The 19,747-nt window shown below is 32.1% G+C and overlaps 1 protein-coding gene across 1 annotated transcript; it reads left to right on the top strand.

Moving 5' to 3' along the window:
• The first annotated feature begins 11,848 nt into the window (after nucleotides 1-11,848).
• LOC131635686 (cellulose synthase A catalytic subunit 3 [UDP-forming]-like) lies at nucleotides 11,849-19,070 on the top strand. The gene is made up of 15 exons (XM_058906324.1): nucleotides 11,849-12,087; nucleotides 12,391-12,581; nucleotides 12,834-13,029; nucleotides 13,635-13,855; nucleotides 13,964-14,081; nucleotides 14,176-14,356; nucleotides 14,601-14,867; nucleotides 15,020-15,365; nucleotides 15,498-15,635; nucleotides 16,240-16,365; nucleotides 16,441-16,653; nucleotides 17,159-17,417; nucleotides 17,536-17,738; nucleotides 17,858-18,208; nucleotides 18,294-19,070. The coding sequence occupies exons 2-15, from the start codon at nucleotides 12,555-12,557 to the stop codon at nucleotides 18,876-18,878; spliced, it is 3,231 nt and encodes a 1,076-aa protein (XP_058762307.1). The 5' UTR covers nucleotides 11,849-12,087; nucleotides 12,391-12,554; the 3' UTR covers nucleotides 18,879-19,070.
• The last annotated feature ends 677 nt before the right edge of the window (nucleotides 19,071-19,747 follow it).

A 19,747-nucleotide genomic window follows, 5' to 3' on the forward strand; every position in this document is an offset into this window, starting at 1 on the left:
TATAAGTTTTTTATCATATAACTTACCCATCGAACTGTAACTCAATAACCTTAAACTTAGTAGTTACACCATTCCTTTCATAGACCCTTTCACGTCCAACAGCAGACAAAATGGCCACAACATCTATTACATAAATTAGACATATTAATTGAATAAGAACAAAAATTTAAAATAACAAAAAAAATAGAATATTTGTTTTGAAGTAATAAAAGTTTTACCAATCAAGTAGTCCATATCAATTTTCCCAACGATCTCTGGGAAGGACACAAATTAGTAAGGGGATACTGTTATAAGATCATCACCAATTTCTGTAACCACAGTAGAACTCTGCAAATTCAACTTGAATTGGTGTTTTGTGGTCCTATACCTCCAGTATTAACGACAATCCCAAAATATTGAAAATTATAAACAATACCCTCACGAATCTTATTCTAAAATCGAGACAGCAGAGCCTTACGAATAGAAGCTTGTATCTTGAAACCCTATAAATAATAACGAATCAAGATCAGAACAAAACAATATATAATAATATGCAAAGAAAAAAATTGCAAATCAAACAACAACAACAACCTTCTCATCCATTAGAACCATCTCCATCGCATAATACTTTTGTTTCGAATTCATGTCTGGCACAAACCACAATCGAATAACTCGAACAACAACATCCCATGATTCTTTTGCTGGTATGATTTCAGAAACAAAATCGCGTCTTGCAGCGGCCATCGTAAAATAACGGAAAAATAGTAAGGGTTCAAAAGGGATGATGAATTGGAGATGAGATAGGTCATATTTATACATGTAGAATAAGCAAGTCATACAAAAAGTTGAAAGAATAAACCTTCAAATTAACATTGATCATGCACTGATTAGATTTTGGGAGATGAGAAACCAGCATTCAAGTAATTGCATCGTGAATGGAATTGAAGATCAACCGTCGCACATTTAGGGTTGATTGACATTTTTGAGAAACCTAATTTGAAATTGGTTAAGGATCGAGAAAGATTCTTGAAAGTGTAATAAATTTGGACTGCTATTGTGTGTGAAAACTGGAAAAATTGGGAAAGGAGAAATGTATCTGAAACGACCTGTGCATTGAAAGTGAACAAAATAGGGAAAGGGTTAATGTATCCTAATTTACATTTACATTGAAGATTTATGAGATATTACGTGGAAATAAAATAAATAAAAACCAAAATTAAGTAATTAAAACAAAAATAGGAAAATTGCTTAAAATGGAAACTTTGAAAATAGCATGACACCTAGAATGATGACACTTGACAAAGTTGTCAAAGTTTTCATCTTGCTATTTTCTATTGTATGATTACCCAAAGTTGATTTATTGTGTTAGACTATTTTTTTTTTTATGTTCAAGGCAAATTATAAACTGTATTAACCAATTTAATAAACTCAATTAATTCAGTTTATTTTCGCACTTAAGAATACTTTTTAATGTCAAAATTATACATTTTAGTAAAAGTTTTTATACACCCATAATCAAAGTTGTTTTTGGTGAGAGAGAAAAAAATATAAAAAAGTCACAATTATAAATGTCACTCCGTGTATATGAATAGAGACATATGATGTAAGTGTATGATTTTGGTGTCAGATTTTTTTGTAAATAGTTATCAAAAGTTTTAATTTAAAAATTAAAATATTTTTATATTGGATTAGATTGAGAATGTATTTATCAGTCAATTATTAAATTTTATGTCATTATTTATTATTATTATTATTATTATTATTATTATTATTATTATTATCTTGAGTTGATTAACTTTTGACTCTAATAAACCTATATATTACCATATATGCATATCCTACACTAGAGTACTACAAAATTGCATTCATGAATTGGCATGAGATAGGTGTCCTCTCTAGAAATTTGATATGGAACCATATGATATGCCATTTTTAGATTAAGGCATGCCTACCCATTTTAATTTACAACCTATTACGTATTAGGTGATCTCTAAATTTATTGTGTGGTGTGAGACTAAAAGCATTTGTCATGAAATTAGACCTTTTTTTACTGTCAAAAACCTCAATGAATCATGAAGCAGTATTCTCACAATTTTGTCATCATCAATCAAGCATGGTGATTTACAATTAATTTGACTCACTATTGTCCGCTAATAATTTCTTTTCTTAATCCAGAAAAAGAAAATTGAATAAAAAAATATAAACTAAAAAAATTCAATTTTTCAAGACAATTAGTAATGTGATTTTTTTAAAATAATCACGTTTTGCAAAAAAAATTCAAATAATCATATTTTAAAATTATTTTTTAAACTAATCACTTTTCAAATAAAAAATCGTCATGTGACGCATGTTTCTATGTCATGTGAGAGAGACTGTAGACATTTTTATTACAAATTTACAGTTTTTTTTTTGGTTTATCACCACCGGTTTAGTCCGGTTCGGGGGTCACTTCTGGCATCAAGTAGTTCCACCCCCCTCCCGATCGCATACAAATTTGACTTACTATTGTCCACAAATTTACAATTAATTTGACTTTTTATTGTCCGCTTTTAATTTCTTTTTAATCCAAAAAAAATAGAATAACAAAAAAAAAATAAATAAGAAAATTCATTGCTTTCAGTAAAAACAAATATATTATGATGCCAACTTATGATAAAATATTTTAAATATACATGTATTATAAATTATTAAAATTAAATTATAATCTAATTTAATAATAGAGGACAACAAAAACCATTAAAAATGTATGAAATTTAATTCATTAATAAAAAAAACCATTTTCACATATTTATATAAAATATTTTTAATTAATTTATAAATGACAAATACTATTTTCATCATATAATTATAAACATTTATGCAATTATTTTTTAGTTTTATAAATTTTAATCAGTAACATCATACAATGTAATAAAGCAAAATGAGATTTTTGGCAATTTTGACAAGTGTCACCATTATAGAGAGTTTACTATTTTTATTATTTCTACTAGGGGTGTAATCGGATCGGTTTGGACCGGTTTTTGGTTGAAAAAAGGTCCGAACCAATGATATTTCCATCGGTTTGGTTTGGTTCGGTTTTCAACATTTTTCAAAAATGGAACCGAACCAAACTAACCGGTTTGGTTCGGTTTGGTTTGGTTTGGTTGATCGGTTTACAATATTTATTTTTTTAAATATTATATTCATCCGTATATTCTCCATTATCGTGTTTTTTGGTGTATTTTATACTATTATTTTTTTAAACATTATATTCATCTGTATATTCTCCATTATCGTATTTTTGGTGTATTTTATACTATTATTTTTTAAAATAATATGTTTCATGCTATATTTGTTCAAACAAATTACAAGTTGCTCTTATTCCATACGAAATAGTGACATCATTTCCTTTGCAAGTTTCCTATCAAATATAAAAGTTAACACTTAGTATCAGAAAGTTGAAAAGGGATTTCAAAGCTTAACATATAGAATATAACAAAACACACATTCATTAACATGTTTCACACCTCAAACACACATCAAAACTATTTTGTAACAAGATCTAAATGAGTTTTGATGAAGAAAAAGAAGAAAAAAAAGGTACAAAAATATATGAAAATTAACAAAGAGAACTTGAATACGAAGAAGACGACCATAACATATCATAATGACAGTAGTGAAAGGAACAATAGTTGTGGGCAGCAAGAGCAGCAGTTCTGTGAAAGCATAACTTTTGTGACTTATGGTTTCTATTGTCTATGCTTTAGAGTTTGATTCTAGATGCGTGTTTTGCTTAAAGGAAGGAAGTGTAAACAAAGATGGATAATAGTTGGACCGATAAAAAAATTGAGTTTAATGATGGGTAGAATAAAATATTTAAAGCGTCATTATTTCCATTGGTTCGGTTCATCGGATTGGCGGTTCCTAAAAACTAAATCCGAGAACCGAACCAAACCACATCGGTTTTTATTGGTTTGGTTCGGTTTTTAAACCAAACCAATAATAATCGGTTTAATTTTGGGTTGGTTTGGTTTGGATTGTCGGTTTAATTGGATTTTTTTGACCCGCTTACACCCCTAATTTCTACATTTGGAAATCTTACTATAATTGTTAATTTAATAATTCAATTTTTTTTAAAATTATTGTATATTCTTTTTGGTATAATCATTATTATTTATAATTAATTATCACCCTATTTAATATACAGATTTTTATAATAATTATGGACCATTTATTTTCTCAAAAATTGTTTCAACCGTGAACCAACCCATTTTCACAATTCATCAGTTCCAAAATGATAGATGTTTACGGCTAAATCAATTCAGTTATCCATTTCCAACAATTTCCATGTCTTTTGATATTTCCTTCACACATTAATCAAAATATCCATTGATTCAAACAATATTTGATGGCTTTTGGATTTTCTCATACATTAAAATACAAACTTCTTGGATTCTACCATATTCCTATATAAACCCTAGAGAGAGCCCTAATCCCATTTCAGAGTCGTTTATATATTACAGATTGGTTTTTTTCTGAAGTTCATAAACTTCTAAAGTTTTTGAACAACAAAGATAAATCTTGGTTCTTGATTATTTCTGTGTTTTAGATATCTTAGTATGCTGAGTTTTTTTTTTTGAAAATTCTGAGTTGGTTGTCTCTTTTTTTTTCTATGTTTCAGATCTGTTTATGTTATGGAATTCGTCGCTGCCGTTGCAACACTCTTTGTCGGTTTGTTTTCTTTTTGTTTACCATGATTTGATTTTGGTTACCGTTTGAGTGTAACCTGAGAGATTAATTGTGTCTTCTTTGTAGACCAGAGTTTGCGGTGGTGTCTTCGTTATTGACCGAAATTTTGCAATTGGAAGAAATTGAAAAGGTTTTGGTTGGTCAATTGTTAGTAGACGACACTTAAATTGAAATAACAGTGGAATCCAAAACATTACTGATCGGAATGTTCAGTTACCTCGACATTTTTTTAAAATATAATTCATCCTTAGCTTTATTGTCGTTACCTTGCAGATATACCTCCTTCTCAATACATTTATCATTTCAATTTTATATTAATTTTTGTAATAAAATATGGATTATTATTATTATTATCAATAATAATAATTATTAATAATAATTGTAATTATTATTAATGTTTATTATTATTAATATTTATTTTTATTTTTATTATGTTCCAATAAATATAATTAAACAATAACTTTTTTTGTGTGTCATAAAAACGTTAAAAATAATTATTTACATTGTATTAAATTGAAATAGATCTTTTGTGTCATATCTTTTTAGTGTTTTTTATTTTTTTTCTATTGACCATTACATACAAACTTAGTTTGACTGACATATCTTTTCTTTTAAACCTATAACCAAGGTATAAATTTAGAGCAATAATTAAATAATTAATTATATTTAATATCATTTTGAGAATTTGAAATTTGTTTAACATAAAGTTTACTTTGCATCAAAAATAAATTTTATCTTATTAAAAAATATATAAAATAATATATAATAATTTGTATCTATAAACTTTATTTATTTGTGATATTTTTTGATGAAAAATATATGTAATATATTAACTATAATTACAAACACTATTAAAGTGTAACAAATAATATAGAAATATTAGTTTATCAAAAAAGTTTGTATTTTTTAAAATAGAATGTTAATATTTATTCTAAATTTTTTTAAAATAGTTGATTAATACGCAAATTTATTACTATAAAATTTGATGCGGTAAAATTTTGACATTTTTATTTTTGTTTTATTGAATGAGATGATATAGTTTTATTACATAAAACATATATTATTATATATTATTATTGAATAGATTCATATTAAAACGAGTTTTAGTTAATAACTAAAATACAAATTTAGTATAGAAATATGTACATTGAAATTACACATAATTATATACCTCTATGCAAATTATATTTATACTAAAAATTGTTATAAATATTTATTTTAGACATGAGACAATTATGATGTATGAAAAACACAACTTTCTTATGAAAAACACAAATTTGTCATTCTTTTTATTCAATTTACTTTTTTATATATTAAATAAAAGATCTATTTTATATATTTTCTACGGGTCGAAACTACTTAAAATAGACATGCCCTAGGGACCGAGACTATTTAATTTGTATATTTAATTTTATTGAATTAACACAGTTTCCCTTTAAAAATTAATAAAATAATTCAACATTATACAATTAATTCATATTTGGCATGAATTGACATATTTTTATTTATTATTTTTAATAGTATATTTTTTATCTATATTTTTTAATCATTACTTTAACATAATTATTTATTATTTATAATAACGTTGCGCGACCCGCCGTCCTCCAAATAGATTTGTTGATTTCCTTCTTCTGCAAGCTTTCCCAACATCAATGCATATTTATTAAACTCTTTTATGTAATTTAAAGATTTATACTATACTTTTAATTATTATTTAATTGATAATACTCATATTTAATTTTATGTGAGATATTTAAAATATTAATTAATTAATTCAATTATATAAACAGGAATAAGTTTCAAATATTTTTATAAACATGAAAAAGTTTACTGTTGATGCAATTATTATTATAAACTGTAATAAGTTATAAATATTTTTATAAACGGAAAAAAGTCAACTCATGATACAATTATTTTTATAAACGGAAATAAGTTGCAAACATTTTTACAAATGGGAAAAAGTCAACTGTTGATACAATTATTTAACGAATTAATTTTTTTTAAAAACATACACAAATTATTAATAAATTAGAAATGACCAAATTATTTTATAATTTGCAAAAAAAATTAGTTAAATAAACTTTTTTATGTATATTATTAATAGCAATGACATTTTATCTATATAACAGTAATCTAACTATAACTAAAATTTGTAAAGTATAAGTGTTTTTAAAATGAAATTTCTTTTAGAAAACATTTAACCCGTGCCTCGCACGGGTCTAAGTACTAGTATATTTTAGTGTAAAATGTTGAGCTCACACTGAAAAGTGACATGTTTTTTCTGCATCGAATTAATAACTCATTTTTCTATGTATTTTGTTGTACTTGTATCGGTTACTTTAAATGCTAATTTAACTTCACCCGTATGAGACAACATATAATATTGAAATTGCATTGTCTTTCATTCACTAAAACTATAATAAAAAATTAAGATGAACTTGAATATGTTTAAAATTACTTTATAGAAAACATATATGTTACTCATATTAAAATCAATAGTACACTTTATAGTATTTCTAAAAGATTTGCATGGGCGGTATGGGGACCAATCCTCATTAGGCGTCTGCTCCGTAATGTATTGTCTAGGCATGATTTCCACTCATTAGATGCTTCGCTCTGATGTGGATGGTGACGTGCATGCATTCTATAATCACGTGGGGAAGTATCCGTGACCAGGCGGATTCCCTAAAAAGTAGATATCAACAAGTCTCATGGTCAAGGAGGACAGTTGTTATATCTTAGGAGCCCCTGAATCCGGGCTCATAAGCCTTTATAAATATCCCAATCTTAGGGTTGAGGAAGGACAATTTGATACACAAATAGAAAACATTTCTAGAACAGAGCTTCCCACTCTCGTGAGCTTGCTTTAACACAACAAAAATACTAAAGCCTTTGACAACCCATATCATCCTAGAGTTGCTACGCATTTGTACTTTTTAAAGCAAGTACAATGGTGTCCAATGTGGTGCCCCCGTAAAGCTAACATGTTCCATAACTTTCATCGTTACCACAACCTTAACACTCGCCAAAGTCTATGCTTATAGTCCTAACCATTTCCAATCATTGTTTCTAGAAGGGTGCAATCTACTACACAGGAGGATAATGTTGGTGGATAAATGGATCGAAATGATCTAGAGGGCGGCGAATAGACTATTCCCATAAAACCATTTTCAAAATCATTTCCTTTTACAAAATTAGAGTTTTACCAAAAGATGCACAAATTAAACGCTCTAAAAGTGTTTACATTTGATAAAGGAAAAAGAAAATACATAAAAACCATAAAGCTTCCATCTTATTCTTTTCAAAATCACCCTCCTACAACTTCCATACACTCGCCTCCGTCTTCTTCACTGTTCACACCCTTTAAATCGTAGCCCCCAACCTCAAATTTTCTGCCGTGAACACGACAACTCACCATAATTAGACATCCTAACCTCCGTCCGACCATGAAACCTTCACCGATCTACCATCTTACACCTTCATCTCACCAAAAAAACACCTCACAACACTACAAAGTTGTGATAGTCTTTGCTCCACCTTCAACTCGTAACCTGAAACCACCACCATCGAAACAACCAGTTCTGATCCAACTACACTTGCAAACAACCCACAAAATAACCTGCAATCACTATCCATCCGCATATCATGGTTGAAACACCCAACAACCGAACCATAACACCAAACACCATTTCTCCGCCAACTACACTCAAAGTTTAGAGAACCATCACTTGTAAACAACCAACAACCGGCTCACTTTTTCACCTTCACCACTCAACACCCGAAAAAACACCTACAACCAACAAAATTGAAATGTCCCTCTTCATTTTCATTCCTTTTCGACCAGATTCAACAAAGCATTGTGAGCTAGCTTGATCTCAATTTTGATTGGTATCTCATTTTTATTTCATTTGTATTGCTATTGCATTAATTTTGTTAGTTTTTGTTTGTATTCGTATCGATGGCGTTAATTTATGACTTTGTGTTGGACTTTCACTGCATGACCATTATGGTTTCTTAATATCATTTTTTGCTCGACTTCTTAAAGAGTGATTCCTAGATGAATCCACTCTAAGTTATTATTCTCATAGATTCTTAATGAGTCATCCTTTCACTCTTAAATGAATCTGAGGGGCAACCCCACACAAATTCTCTTTTTCAAAATTAGAAATGGGCTTGTATGAGGTGTTACCTTTGCTAGTCCAAAATAAATTATTCGAAAATCGTGTCTTACATTTATTCGAGGAGTAACCCATGTCATGTAACTTTTTATTTTATTTTATTTATTTATGCATTGCGCGAGATTTTACCATGGCAACGTTACTTTTTTGTGACAGGGCTTTTATCCAAACAAATAACCTTTTGTTTTATTGTAGCAAATGAGCCCATCCACCCATTTTTTTGCTGATAGCGCTCTCTTGTTCGCCAAGGCCAAAACGTGCCAAATCAAGAAAATAGTCAACCTTTTTGACCATTTTAGTCGTGCCTTAGGACTCAATATCAATAACCAATTTCCGAGCTTTATACTCCTCTAGTATCATATTATCCAAAAATCACCAACTTCTTATCTCTGGGGTCTAAAACATAATCATCCTAGACAAATACTTATGATTTCCTATTCTTAAAGGTAGAGTCAAGAGCGGTGATTTCAACTTCACCATTAAGAAGATGTAGGCTCTCTTGACTTTATAGAAAAACAAGCTCTTAAACAAGCATGGTAGGCTGACTTTTGCCTCCTCATTTCTTACTTATATCCCTTCCCACTACATGCAAAGAATATGACTTCCTCAAAGCATTTGTGACACCATTGATCATATTACATGCAATTTCATCTAGAAGGGTGACACAAGGGTAACTTGAGAATTCAATCAGTTAGAGATGGCAACACTTCTCTTCTTAGCAAATTTTTTGGGTCATGCTTCAAAGAACAAACAAGTTTTGGGTTATGGTCTTATTCAAGATGTGTGTGTCAGACACCCACATTCTCTCTCACTCTACAACTACAAGTTCCCCCACATGAAATTTCATCATCAAAGCCAATAATATTTTAAAATATTATTTTGACTTGACGCGGTAAGTACTAGTTCTTCATCCTTTTTGTTTAGTTACTGGACCTCCCTTAATTCCAATGTCTTGTATGTTCGTTTTCATGATCTTGCTATAACTATGAATTGTGTTTGCTTTACAAGCCTGTCAATTTTCAATATCTTGTACACTTAACTCCCTCATGATGTTATTACATTGATTAACAACAAAAGTATTAGCTTCAACAATGTCACGAAATACATCTTTGTTTGACATAATCACACAAATGGTAACTACACAATGAAAACGAATACTTACGAGTTCTTAACAACATAGAGGGTGCCATTAATATTTACATTACTTTCCTCTAGTGTTGGTTTTGCATTTCTAAGCTTAACCTTTTAGAAAAATAAAATTCTTGCTCTAGCTCACAACCACAACTCAATCCCTACTCTCTCCATGCTTCACCATCATAATATGGCCACCTGTTTGTTAGCTGGAGATTTCGTTTGAAGAAAATGTTCTTTGAAGAATTAGAGTTCGAAGAAGGATGGTTTCTGATGACCATTTCTGAGAATAAAAATAACTCCTGATGGCCATGATTCAAGGATGTTGTTTAAGTTGAAGTAAAGATGATGGAAATCGAAGCTGATTCGAGACAAGTTGTCTTTTAGACTTAAGCGTTTTCTCGAAATACGAAGGGTACTGAAGCTTGGCGTGTTTCGTAGCATTCTCGTTTTTGATCACGTTGCCATGTATCGAAAGAGAATTCAGGCGGGAGGATTTGAATTTCGAAATAGTCTGTGTAACCGAACAAGGACAGATGGCGCCCCAGGGATTCGAAGCGTATGCATGTGAGCAACGTGGCATTTCGTTAGTGTAGGACCGTTAGGGTCGAAATTAGTATAAATAAGGGTCTTAATATCAGGATCCAGGGTGTTCATTTTGTACAAATCACTCACAAATTATTCAAGTATCAAGTGTTAAGAGAACGAGTTCGTTGAGAAATGTACGTATGACACCACCAATTTAAATACATTTGTATTCATCTTTATGCAAGTATCTTTCCAGTATCTTTTATATTTCGTTACATTCCAGCCATTTACATTCTTGCACTTTTATCTTTCGTTTAACTTTATTTCGAAGCATCTACATTCTGCAATTTATGTTCCTGTACTTTAAGTTTCTTGCAAATTCATATTTACTTCATCTTTCGCCAAAGTTGTATTTACGTGTATAATAAGGCGATTGTCAGTCTTTACATTTCGTTTATTTATTTCTTATTTCAAAGCCAGACAACTAACAAAATATGAACCAAATTATCACAAACGACAAGCTTTTTGACTATGTCCTAGGATCAATCTAGTCGATCCTGCGAGTAACCAAAGTATATTTTTTATAGTTTGGAAGACTAGCGGTTGTTTACCGGAAATCACCGTAAACACTGTTACAATTTAGAAGATGAAATATTTCTCCATTGTGTCAAATACTACACGTCTACACCGACTCTAAAAAACACGTGGCATAATTTTGAGTTTTCGAATGCTGATTTTTTTTACAATACACAACAAAATTAATTAACTTAAAAATAACATGTCTAACACTCACTACAATAAAATTCCATTTGCATCGTTTACGAGAATATTCATTTATATTAACTTATTCCTTCTGATCATAACTATAAATAAATATTTTCTTTTTAAATTCATTTAATAATGAATGTATCTGATCTTTATACTTTCTCAATCAACAATGATAAAAGTTGCCTCACAATACATTTCACCACAAATTCAAGTTCAAAATTTTCCTAATCGATGATTACCATAAGAGTTTAAGATATAAGTAAAAAATGAACGAAAAAATAAAATAAAAGTAACAAAGTAGTTATGTGGGTTTGTTGAGTTAAATCAAATGATTAAGGTGTGAAAATGATGCAAATCAGATCCCTTTATCATCAGCTGTCACTCAACCTCATCTGTCGGTGGCAACATTTTAGTTCATTATTATAACTTCGTAGTTAAATTGTCACTCTCATCATGTCTAACTCTAATCCCATTTTTATTTTCTTTATCTATTCATTTACAGCTATACATACACATAGTAGATAACTACTAGTATAAATTAAACAAACCAAAAACATTCAATGCAGAGAGATAGAGAGAGAGAGAATAACAATTTTTTTGTTTTATTGTTGTAACTCTCTTTCTCTTTCCGTCGGTCAATTAGATTGGATCCGAATTTCGGTTATTAAGTTCTCTTTCTCAATCACAATTCATTTCTTGCTTGCAACTTAATTCTATCTATTTCTCTCACTTTCTGCTTGGAGTGATTCATCTACTTAGATCTCTTTTTTTTGAGGTAATTCTTTGTTGAAATGATGTAGAATTTGGGGATTTAGGGTTTATGCTATAGTAAGTGAAACTGAAAACATGATAATTGTGTAATTTTGAATTCAGTTTTTGAGTTTACTGTTAATAAATTGAATGGTTTATGGTTTTAGCTTAATTTGATTTGATGAACTTTTTCTTAGTGATTGATGAGAGTTGAAGAGATCTGAATTATTTTTTTTCGGTTTACGAATCGTTGAATTGAGAATGTTTACTGGATAATTGGAGAATTGGAATCTAGTGATTTGATTCAGTTTACTGTTTTGTTGTACAGATCTGAGGTTTGATTTATATATTAAAAAGAAGGAGTTGTTGCTTCTGAAGTGGATTAGGAATATTTGAAAGTGGTGAAGTGTTTGAAGTGATGTGTGTGACTTGTTGAGTTTGGATTACTATTTGATTCCTTAATTGGATCTGGGAGGAATTGAGGAGGAGACTATGATGGACTCAGAAGGGGAATCTGGGGTGAGTTTTTATTTTGATGTGTATTAATTAATCATTTGATTTCAGTTGAATAGTATAAAATGTTTGTTTGGGATGAGATCTTTGAAGGTCAGACGAGAAAAATGAATAAATTAAATGTAATCATAAGTGTTGGTGTCGGTTTCGGACACTGACACGGACACACCTTTTTTAAGAAGTGTTGATATTACATAGGATGAGATTATTATTCATTGATGCTAACTGGCAAATTTTGGTACTACTTGTGATACTCAGGATAAGGCAATGAAGGTGATGGGTAGCCAAGTCTGCCAGATATGTGGTGATAATATTGGTAGCAATGTTGAAGGCAGTCCGTTCATTGCTTGTGGTGTTTGTGCCTTCCCAGTTTGTAGGGCGTGCTATGAGTATGAAAGGAAAGATGGGAATCAGTCTTGCCCCCAGTGCAAAACTCGGTACAATAAGCACAAAGGTAAAATAAGGATAAAAATCTGTTATTTGTAATACTGTAATTTTCAGTTTTTTAGAAGTATATTGTTAAAGCTTTTATAAGACGAAAGAACACGGTTTTGGTGTACTAGACAATATGAAGTTTTCTTGGAAGTAAATTGTCCTCTTTCGTGTGATATATGAACTGAGTGAGAATGATGCTAGGTTCTTATTTTTGTGAAAATATATTCTGAATTAAGAATTGTTTCAATGAACATATTAAACCTTCTATAGCTAGGAGATGATTAAAATTAAAGTAACTTAACAAAGCCAGTAAATGAATCTGGTCCTTCACTCTCGGAATCGGATTTAATGAAGGGCAGTGTTGGTAATGGTAGGTGCAAGCTGTGGCCCTACCAATAGTAATACGTGTTATCACCTTTGACTCGAGCTAAATCATTGAAGTGTGTAGATAGTTCATAGAAGAATTTATTCGTATTTGATTTCCTATTTCAATTGCTTGTATACCTGCAAGATAAATATTATTAATGCGAACAACATATTTTCTTTGTAGTTTGTATCATGTTTTCTGTTTTCCTCTATTTTTAATGTTACTAACAATTACCATGCTTATTTAATTGATTTCAGGTAGTCCTGCAATTCTTGGAGATCGGGAAGAGGATGGTGGTGCTGATAATGATGCCAATGACTTCAAGTACAATTCAGAACCTCAGAGCCAAAAGCAAAAGATTGCAGAACGCATGTTGAGCTGGCAAATGGCGTATGGGCGAGGTGAGGAGGTCGATGCTCCAAATTATGACAAGGAAGTTTCTCACAATCACGTTCCTCGGCTAACCGGTGGACAAGAGGTTGTTCAGCTAGTTTCATCTACATTGTTTTTTCCATAATATGAACTTGAACAAATATTTCGTAACAGATTTTGAATTAAATATTCTTTGCTAAATCTTCATTTTCAGACATCTGGAGAATTATCTGCAGCCTCACCTGAGAGGATGTCTATGGCATCTCCTGGAAATCTTCGTGGGAAACGAGTTCATAATCATCTATCATATTCGTCTGATCTTAATCAATCACGTAATTCCTCTCCCTCTCAAACTATGCACATTCTTATATAGTGTCATTTCTATCTAATATTGATTTTAGGTGTTAATTTATATTCCTTGAGCAGCAAATATCAGGGTTATTGAACCAGGATTGGGAAATGTAGCATGGAAAGAAAGAGTTGATGGCTGGAAAATGAAGCACGATAATAAGAACACTATTCCAATGAGCACAGGTCAAGCTACATCTGAAAGAGGACTCGGAGATATTGATGCCAGTACTGATGTGCTTTTCGATGATTCCTTGTTGTGAGTACTTCTATTTTTCTTCATAAGAACGTGTGCTTCTTCATCTCTGTTGCAAGCCTCTTTGCTACTACCTCTGTCACGACTGATACATTAAGAGTTTATTATCCAAGTCATTGTAAAATTTTCTTTTATGGTTGTCTATTACATAATCAAATTCGTTCAATTGTGTCGCATTTTACTTTAGCACAATGCATGTGTCTTGTTTTTAAGCTTCAGTGCTAAACACCTTGTTTTGATTATGCAGGAATGATGAAGCCCGGCAACCTCTTTCGAGGAAGGTTTCAATTCCCTCTTCCAGAATAAATCCATACCGTATGGTCATTGTTCTACGGCTTATCATCCTCTGCATTTTCTTGCACTACCGAATTACAAATCCTGTACCCAATGCGTATGCATTGTGGTTAATATCAGTTATATGTGAAATTTGGTTTGCCTTTTCTTGGATATTGGATCAGTTCCCCAAATGGCTTCCTGTGAACCGTGAAACATATCTTGACAGGCTTTCATTAAGGTAGAGCCTTGATTTGTTCATAAGCTTTCTCATGTAACTTGTTAAGTTTTATAAAACCTTTTTTTGACGGAATACCCTATAAATTTATGTTATTTTAGAAACTGTCATAAGCTAGAATATCCAAACTGAGCCATAATTGACATGACTTGCAGATATGATCAGGAAGGGGAAATATCGCAGCTAGCAGCAGTTGACATTTTTGTCAGTACTGTTGATCCGTTAAAGGAGCCCCCAATTGTGACAGCCAATACTGTACTATCAATTCTTTCTGTTGACTACCCAGTGGATAAGGTCTCTTGTTATGTCTCTGATGATGGTGCTGCTATGTTGACATTTGAGGCTCTTGCCGAGACATCAGAATTTGCTAGGAAATGGGTTCCTTTCAGTAAGAAATATGCAATTGAACCGCGAGCACCTGAGTGGTACTTTTCAAAGAAAATTGACTATTTGAAAGATAAGGTCCAACCATCGTTTGTCAAAGATCGTAGAGCAATGAAGGTAAAACTGATTGAATTGCAAATCAATTATATTTATTCTTCTGTCTTGGCATGCATTTGTGTGTGATACCATAATCCATGCTTCTTAGCACTTACCAGCATCTTTTAATGGTCATTCCTCTTTGCTTCACAGAGAGAATATGAAGAATTCAAAATTCGTATCAATGGACTTGTTGCAAAAGCAACAAAAGTTCCTGAAGAAGGATGGGTGATGCAAGATGGTACTCCTTGGCCTGGAAACAACACCAGAGACCATCCAGGAATGATCCAGGTAATATACTTATTTTTCTTTTTAGTTGGTTGATTTTTCATGACAAAATCTTAAATGGCCTGCTCCTGCTTCATTCACTGCTATTTTCCCTCGATAGTTTCATCAACCTAGATTGATTAAATATTAGAGGGGTCAACCTAGGTATATTGTCGTTTCTAGTGCTTACTCTTGTCATTTTCAGTTACAAAATAGTTTACTCTTGCAAATAATACTTCATCTGCACCTATTTATAAGACCTTTTTAGGCTTTATAGTTTATACACATATTAAGAAAAGTTCGTAGTGTAACTAATTTGTATAATTTGTGTATGCCCATTAATAAATTACTCTTTGTATGTAAATGCATTCAATATTTTCATATTCGAATGCAAATTAGTAGTATTAATAAGGGATACATTTGCAAAAACAGTAATAGATGTATCTAGAAATTTGTGAAGTGTTTCTACAAGGGTCTTATAATTAGGGACAGAGGGAATATTTACTTATGCATATTTTTGACGTTTTGACAAATGGCAAGTTTGATGCAATGTGTGTTGTTGGATTTTGGTTGAGTTCGAGGAAATTTTAAGCATTTCATTTACTAAGTTTTCTTTTTCTATCTGTAGGTTTTCTTGGGCCAAAGTGGAGGACTTGATACTGATGGTAATGAACTTCCACGTCTAGTCTATGTTTCTCGTGAAAAGCGTCCAGGGTTCCAACATCACAAGAAGGCTGGTGCCATGAATGCACTTGTGAGTAAACTATAGAAAATGGTGAAATCTTATTTTTCTCTACTAGTGTACTTATCTAACCACTATCTGTTTCAGGTTCGAGTATCAGCTGTCCTTACCAATGGACCTTTCTTATTAAATCTTGATTGTGATCATTACATAAACAACAGCAAGGCCTTGAGGGAAGCTATGTGTTTTATGATGGATCCCAACCTTGGAAAAAATGTTTGCTATGTCCAATTTCCACAGAGGTTTGATGGTATTGATAGAAATGATCGATATGCCAATCGTAATACCGTTTTCTTTGATGTAAGTATCTTACAGGATATTCATCTGATATCTGTTAGGTTTTAGGTTTAAAGTGTTTTCATAATGATATTCAACTTCTTGCGGAATCGGTTACCCCCTATTGTCACGAGTCATCTATCACATGAACACCTTTATATCAAATATGTCCCCTCTTACAAGAGCCATTTGGGCTCAAAGCATGAGGAGGAGTTTCCACACCCCCAATATCACTTCTGAGCTATGGATTCGGAAAAAAAACGTGAATTTTATGCCGTCTAGAAGTACATTTCCAGAGACATTAGTGGTTTTATAGAAATGTGAGGGTGGGGAAAGTTGCTTCACAAAGCGTGGACAGTGCACAGGGGCCCATGCAATTATTTTGAGCTAATTAATATCTTTGTTTTAAAGGCTTTGAAGCATTGTCATGAACAAACTTCCCCAAAAGCTTACGTTATCAAGTGAATACAGTATACATGAATTGTTTTTTTAATAATACTTATCTTCCCCATCTTGTCTCTTTTTACAGATTAACTTGCGAGGATTGGATGGCATTCAAGGCCCTGTTTATGTGGGTACAGGATGTGTCTTCAATAGAACTGCTTTATATGGTTATGATCCTCCTATTAAACCCAAGCATAAAAAACCTGGACTTATTTCTTCACTTTGTGGTGGAGATCGAAAGGGCTCAAAATCTGGCAAGAAAGGCTCAAAAAAGAAATCTAGCAAGCATGTTGATCCAACTGTGCCCATCTTTAGTCTAGAGGATATCGAAGAAGGGGTGGAAGGTATAGTCTGCTCGTTGAATATTTACTTGCTTTCTATATGATGTTCATTTTCTTTTGTTAAACAATTGCACAAGGGGGAAATTATCATTTTCTTATCTAATACAACCATTTTATTCAGGTGCTGGATTTGATGATGAGAAATCCCTACTCATGTCACAAATGAGCCTCGAGAAAAGGTTTGGTCAGTCTGCTGTCTTTGTCGCCTCTACACTTATGGAAAATGGCGGCGTTCCTCAGTCTGCAACTCCAGAAACTCTCCTTAAGGAGGCAATTCACGTTATCAGTTGTGGTTATGAAGATAAATCAGAATGGGGAACTGAGGTATAACACAGAATGACACGAATCCATTACTTTTGATGCTCTCTTTTGTTTCTTGTTCATAGTCACTCTCATCTCGGATTATGTTCGAGTATAATCAATATTTGTCTTGTATTCCACAGATTGGATGGATCTATGGTTCTGTCACAGAAGATATTCTTACTGGATTTAAGATGCATGCCCGCGGTTGGAGGTCTATATACTGCATGCCCAAGCTTGCAGCATTTAAAGGTTCAGCTCCCATCAATCTTTCTGATCGTTTGAACCAAGTGCTTCGGTGGGCTTTAGGTTCTGTCGAAATTCTACTAAGTCGACATTGTCCCATCTGGTATGGTTATAGCGGAAGGCTAAAGTGGCTCGAGAGGTTCGCCTATATAAACACCACAATCTATCCAATCACTTCCATTCCTCTCCTCATGTATTGTACCTTACCAGCCGTCTGTCTCTTGACTAACAAGTTCATTATTCCACAGGTTCGTGATTTCTTCTCAAACAAAATATAGTATATTGCTTGTTGCTTCTAGAGTCTCAATTTGTGATTCCTCTTTTTGCTTGCAGATTAGTAACATTGCGAGTATATGGTTTATATCTCTCTTTCTTTCCATCTTTGCAACCGGTATCCTAGAGATGAGGTGGAGTGGTGTTGGAATCGATGAATGGTGGAGAAATGAACAATTTTGGGTTATCGGTGGTGTTTCAGCTCATCTTTTCGCCGTGTTCCAAGGTTTACTCAAAGTACTTGCTGGAATTGACACAAACTTCACCGTTACCTCAAAAGCATCAGACGAAGACGGAGACTCTGCCGAACTATACATGTTTAAATGGACAACACTTCTCATTCCACCAACAACTCTTCTCATTATAAACCTCGTCGGAGTCGTTGCAGGAATCTCCTACGCCGTTAACAGTGGCTACCAATCATGGGGACCACTTTTCGGTAAACTTTTCTTCGCATTTTGGGTGATCATCCATTTATACCCTTTCCTCAAAGGTCTTATGGGTCGCCAGAACCGAACGCCGACCATTGTGGTTGTTTGGTCCATTCTTCTTGCATCCATCTTTTCGCTTCTATGGGTTCGAGTCGACCCTTTTACAACACGAGTCACCGGTCCTGATTCTCAGATGTGTGGAATCAACTGCTAGAGAAAATAAAAGTTGGCAGATTGAATAACTTGTCAGTTGCCAATTGCCACTCCACTGTTGTGATTGTATTGCAATTCTTTTGTTTACAGGTTACAGTTATTTTTCTTTTTTATATTTATTTGTTCATGCATGTTGTTTAAATTATGTGCAGTTGTTGGACTATACAGAAGATAACAAATTAGAATCAAGTTATTTATGAGGGTGTTATTATTTTAATTTTTTTTGGGTCTGTAAGGGTGTTATTTTTTGTATAATTATTATTTTGAACACACCTCCTATTTTTTTTGGGAGAAGCTATTTATTGTTGTTAAACTATTTAACAGAAGAGCACACATGTATACACGTTTATGTTATCATACATATTTTCTTCTTATATTTGTTTCAGTAGCATAAGACAGGTAACTTTTGCATCTGCTATCACATAGTTATATGTTTTGTATAGTTATTGTTCAATCTGTTTATGAGCTTAACTTTCAATGAAATAAGTATGAAAATATATCTTTAACAAAAGTTAATATTGCTTTTGATTCTGGCTATACGGGGCGAGGTCTTAGTATTGTTCAACCATAGAATCTACATGTCTAAGCCACATCTAGAAGGAAAAAATATGTTCCCTGGGCAACACATACTCATCACACACATTCCTTTATTTTGTCCTCACTTATTTACTCTTTCACATTTGAAGTAGTATGGTATATACATGAGTCTTCTCTTTCATAAATTCACCATTTAACCAATACACGAGTCTCCTCTTTTATAAATTAACCATTTAACCACTTACATTTACAACCAACAATATATGAGTCTCTCCTCTTTTATAAAATCACCATTTAATTTAACCACTTCCAACCAACAATTCCCACATTCTA

Source organism: Vicia villosa, unplaced genomic scaffold, assembly GCF_029867415.1.
Source record: "Vicia villosa cultivar HV-30 ecotype Madison, WI unplaced genomic scaffold, Vvil1.0 ctg.001531F_1_1, whole genome shotgun sequence".
In the NCBI taxonomy this organism is placed as follows: domain Eukaryota; kingdom Viridiplantae; phylum Streptophyta; class Magnoliopsida; order Fabales; family Fabaceae; genus Vicia; species Vicia villosa.

What these genes read in the sequence shown, in the direction of transcription:
- LOC131635686 (XM_058906324.1), top strand. Translation starts at nt 12,555, where the DNA reads ATGATGGACTCAGAAGGGGAATCTGGG. An exon ending in ACTCAGAAGGGGAATCTGGG is followed by an intron (nt 12,582 to 12,833) that starts GTGAGTTTTTAT and finishes TGTGATACTCAG; the next exon opens with GATAAGGCAATGAAGGTGAT. An exon ending in AATCAGAATGGGGAACTGAG is followed by an intron (nt 17,739 to 17,857) that starts GTATAACACAGA and finishes TGTATTCCACAG; the next exon opens with ATTGGATGGATCTATGGTTC.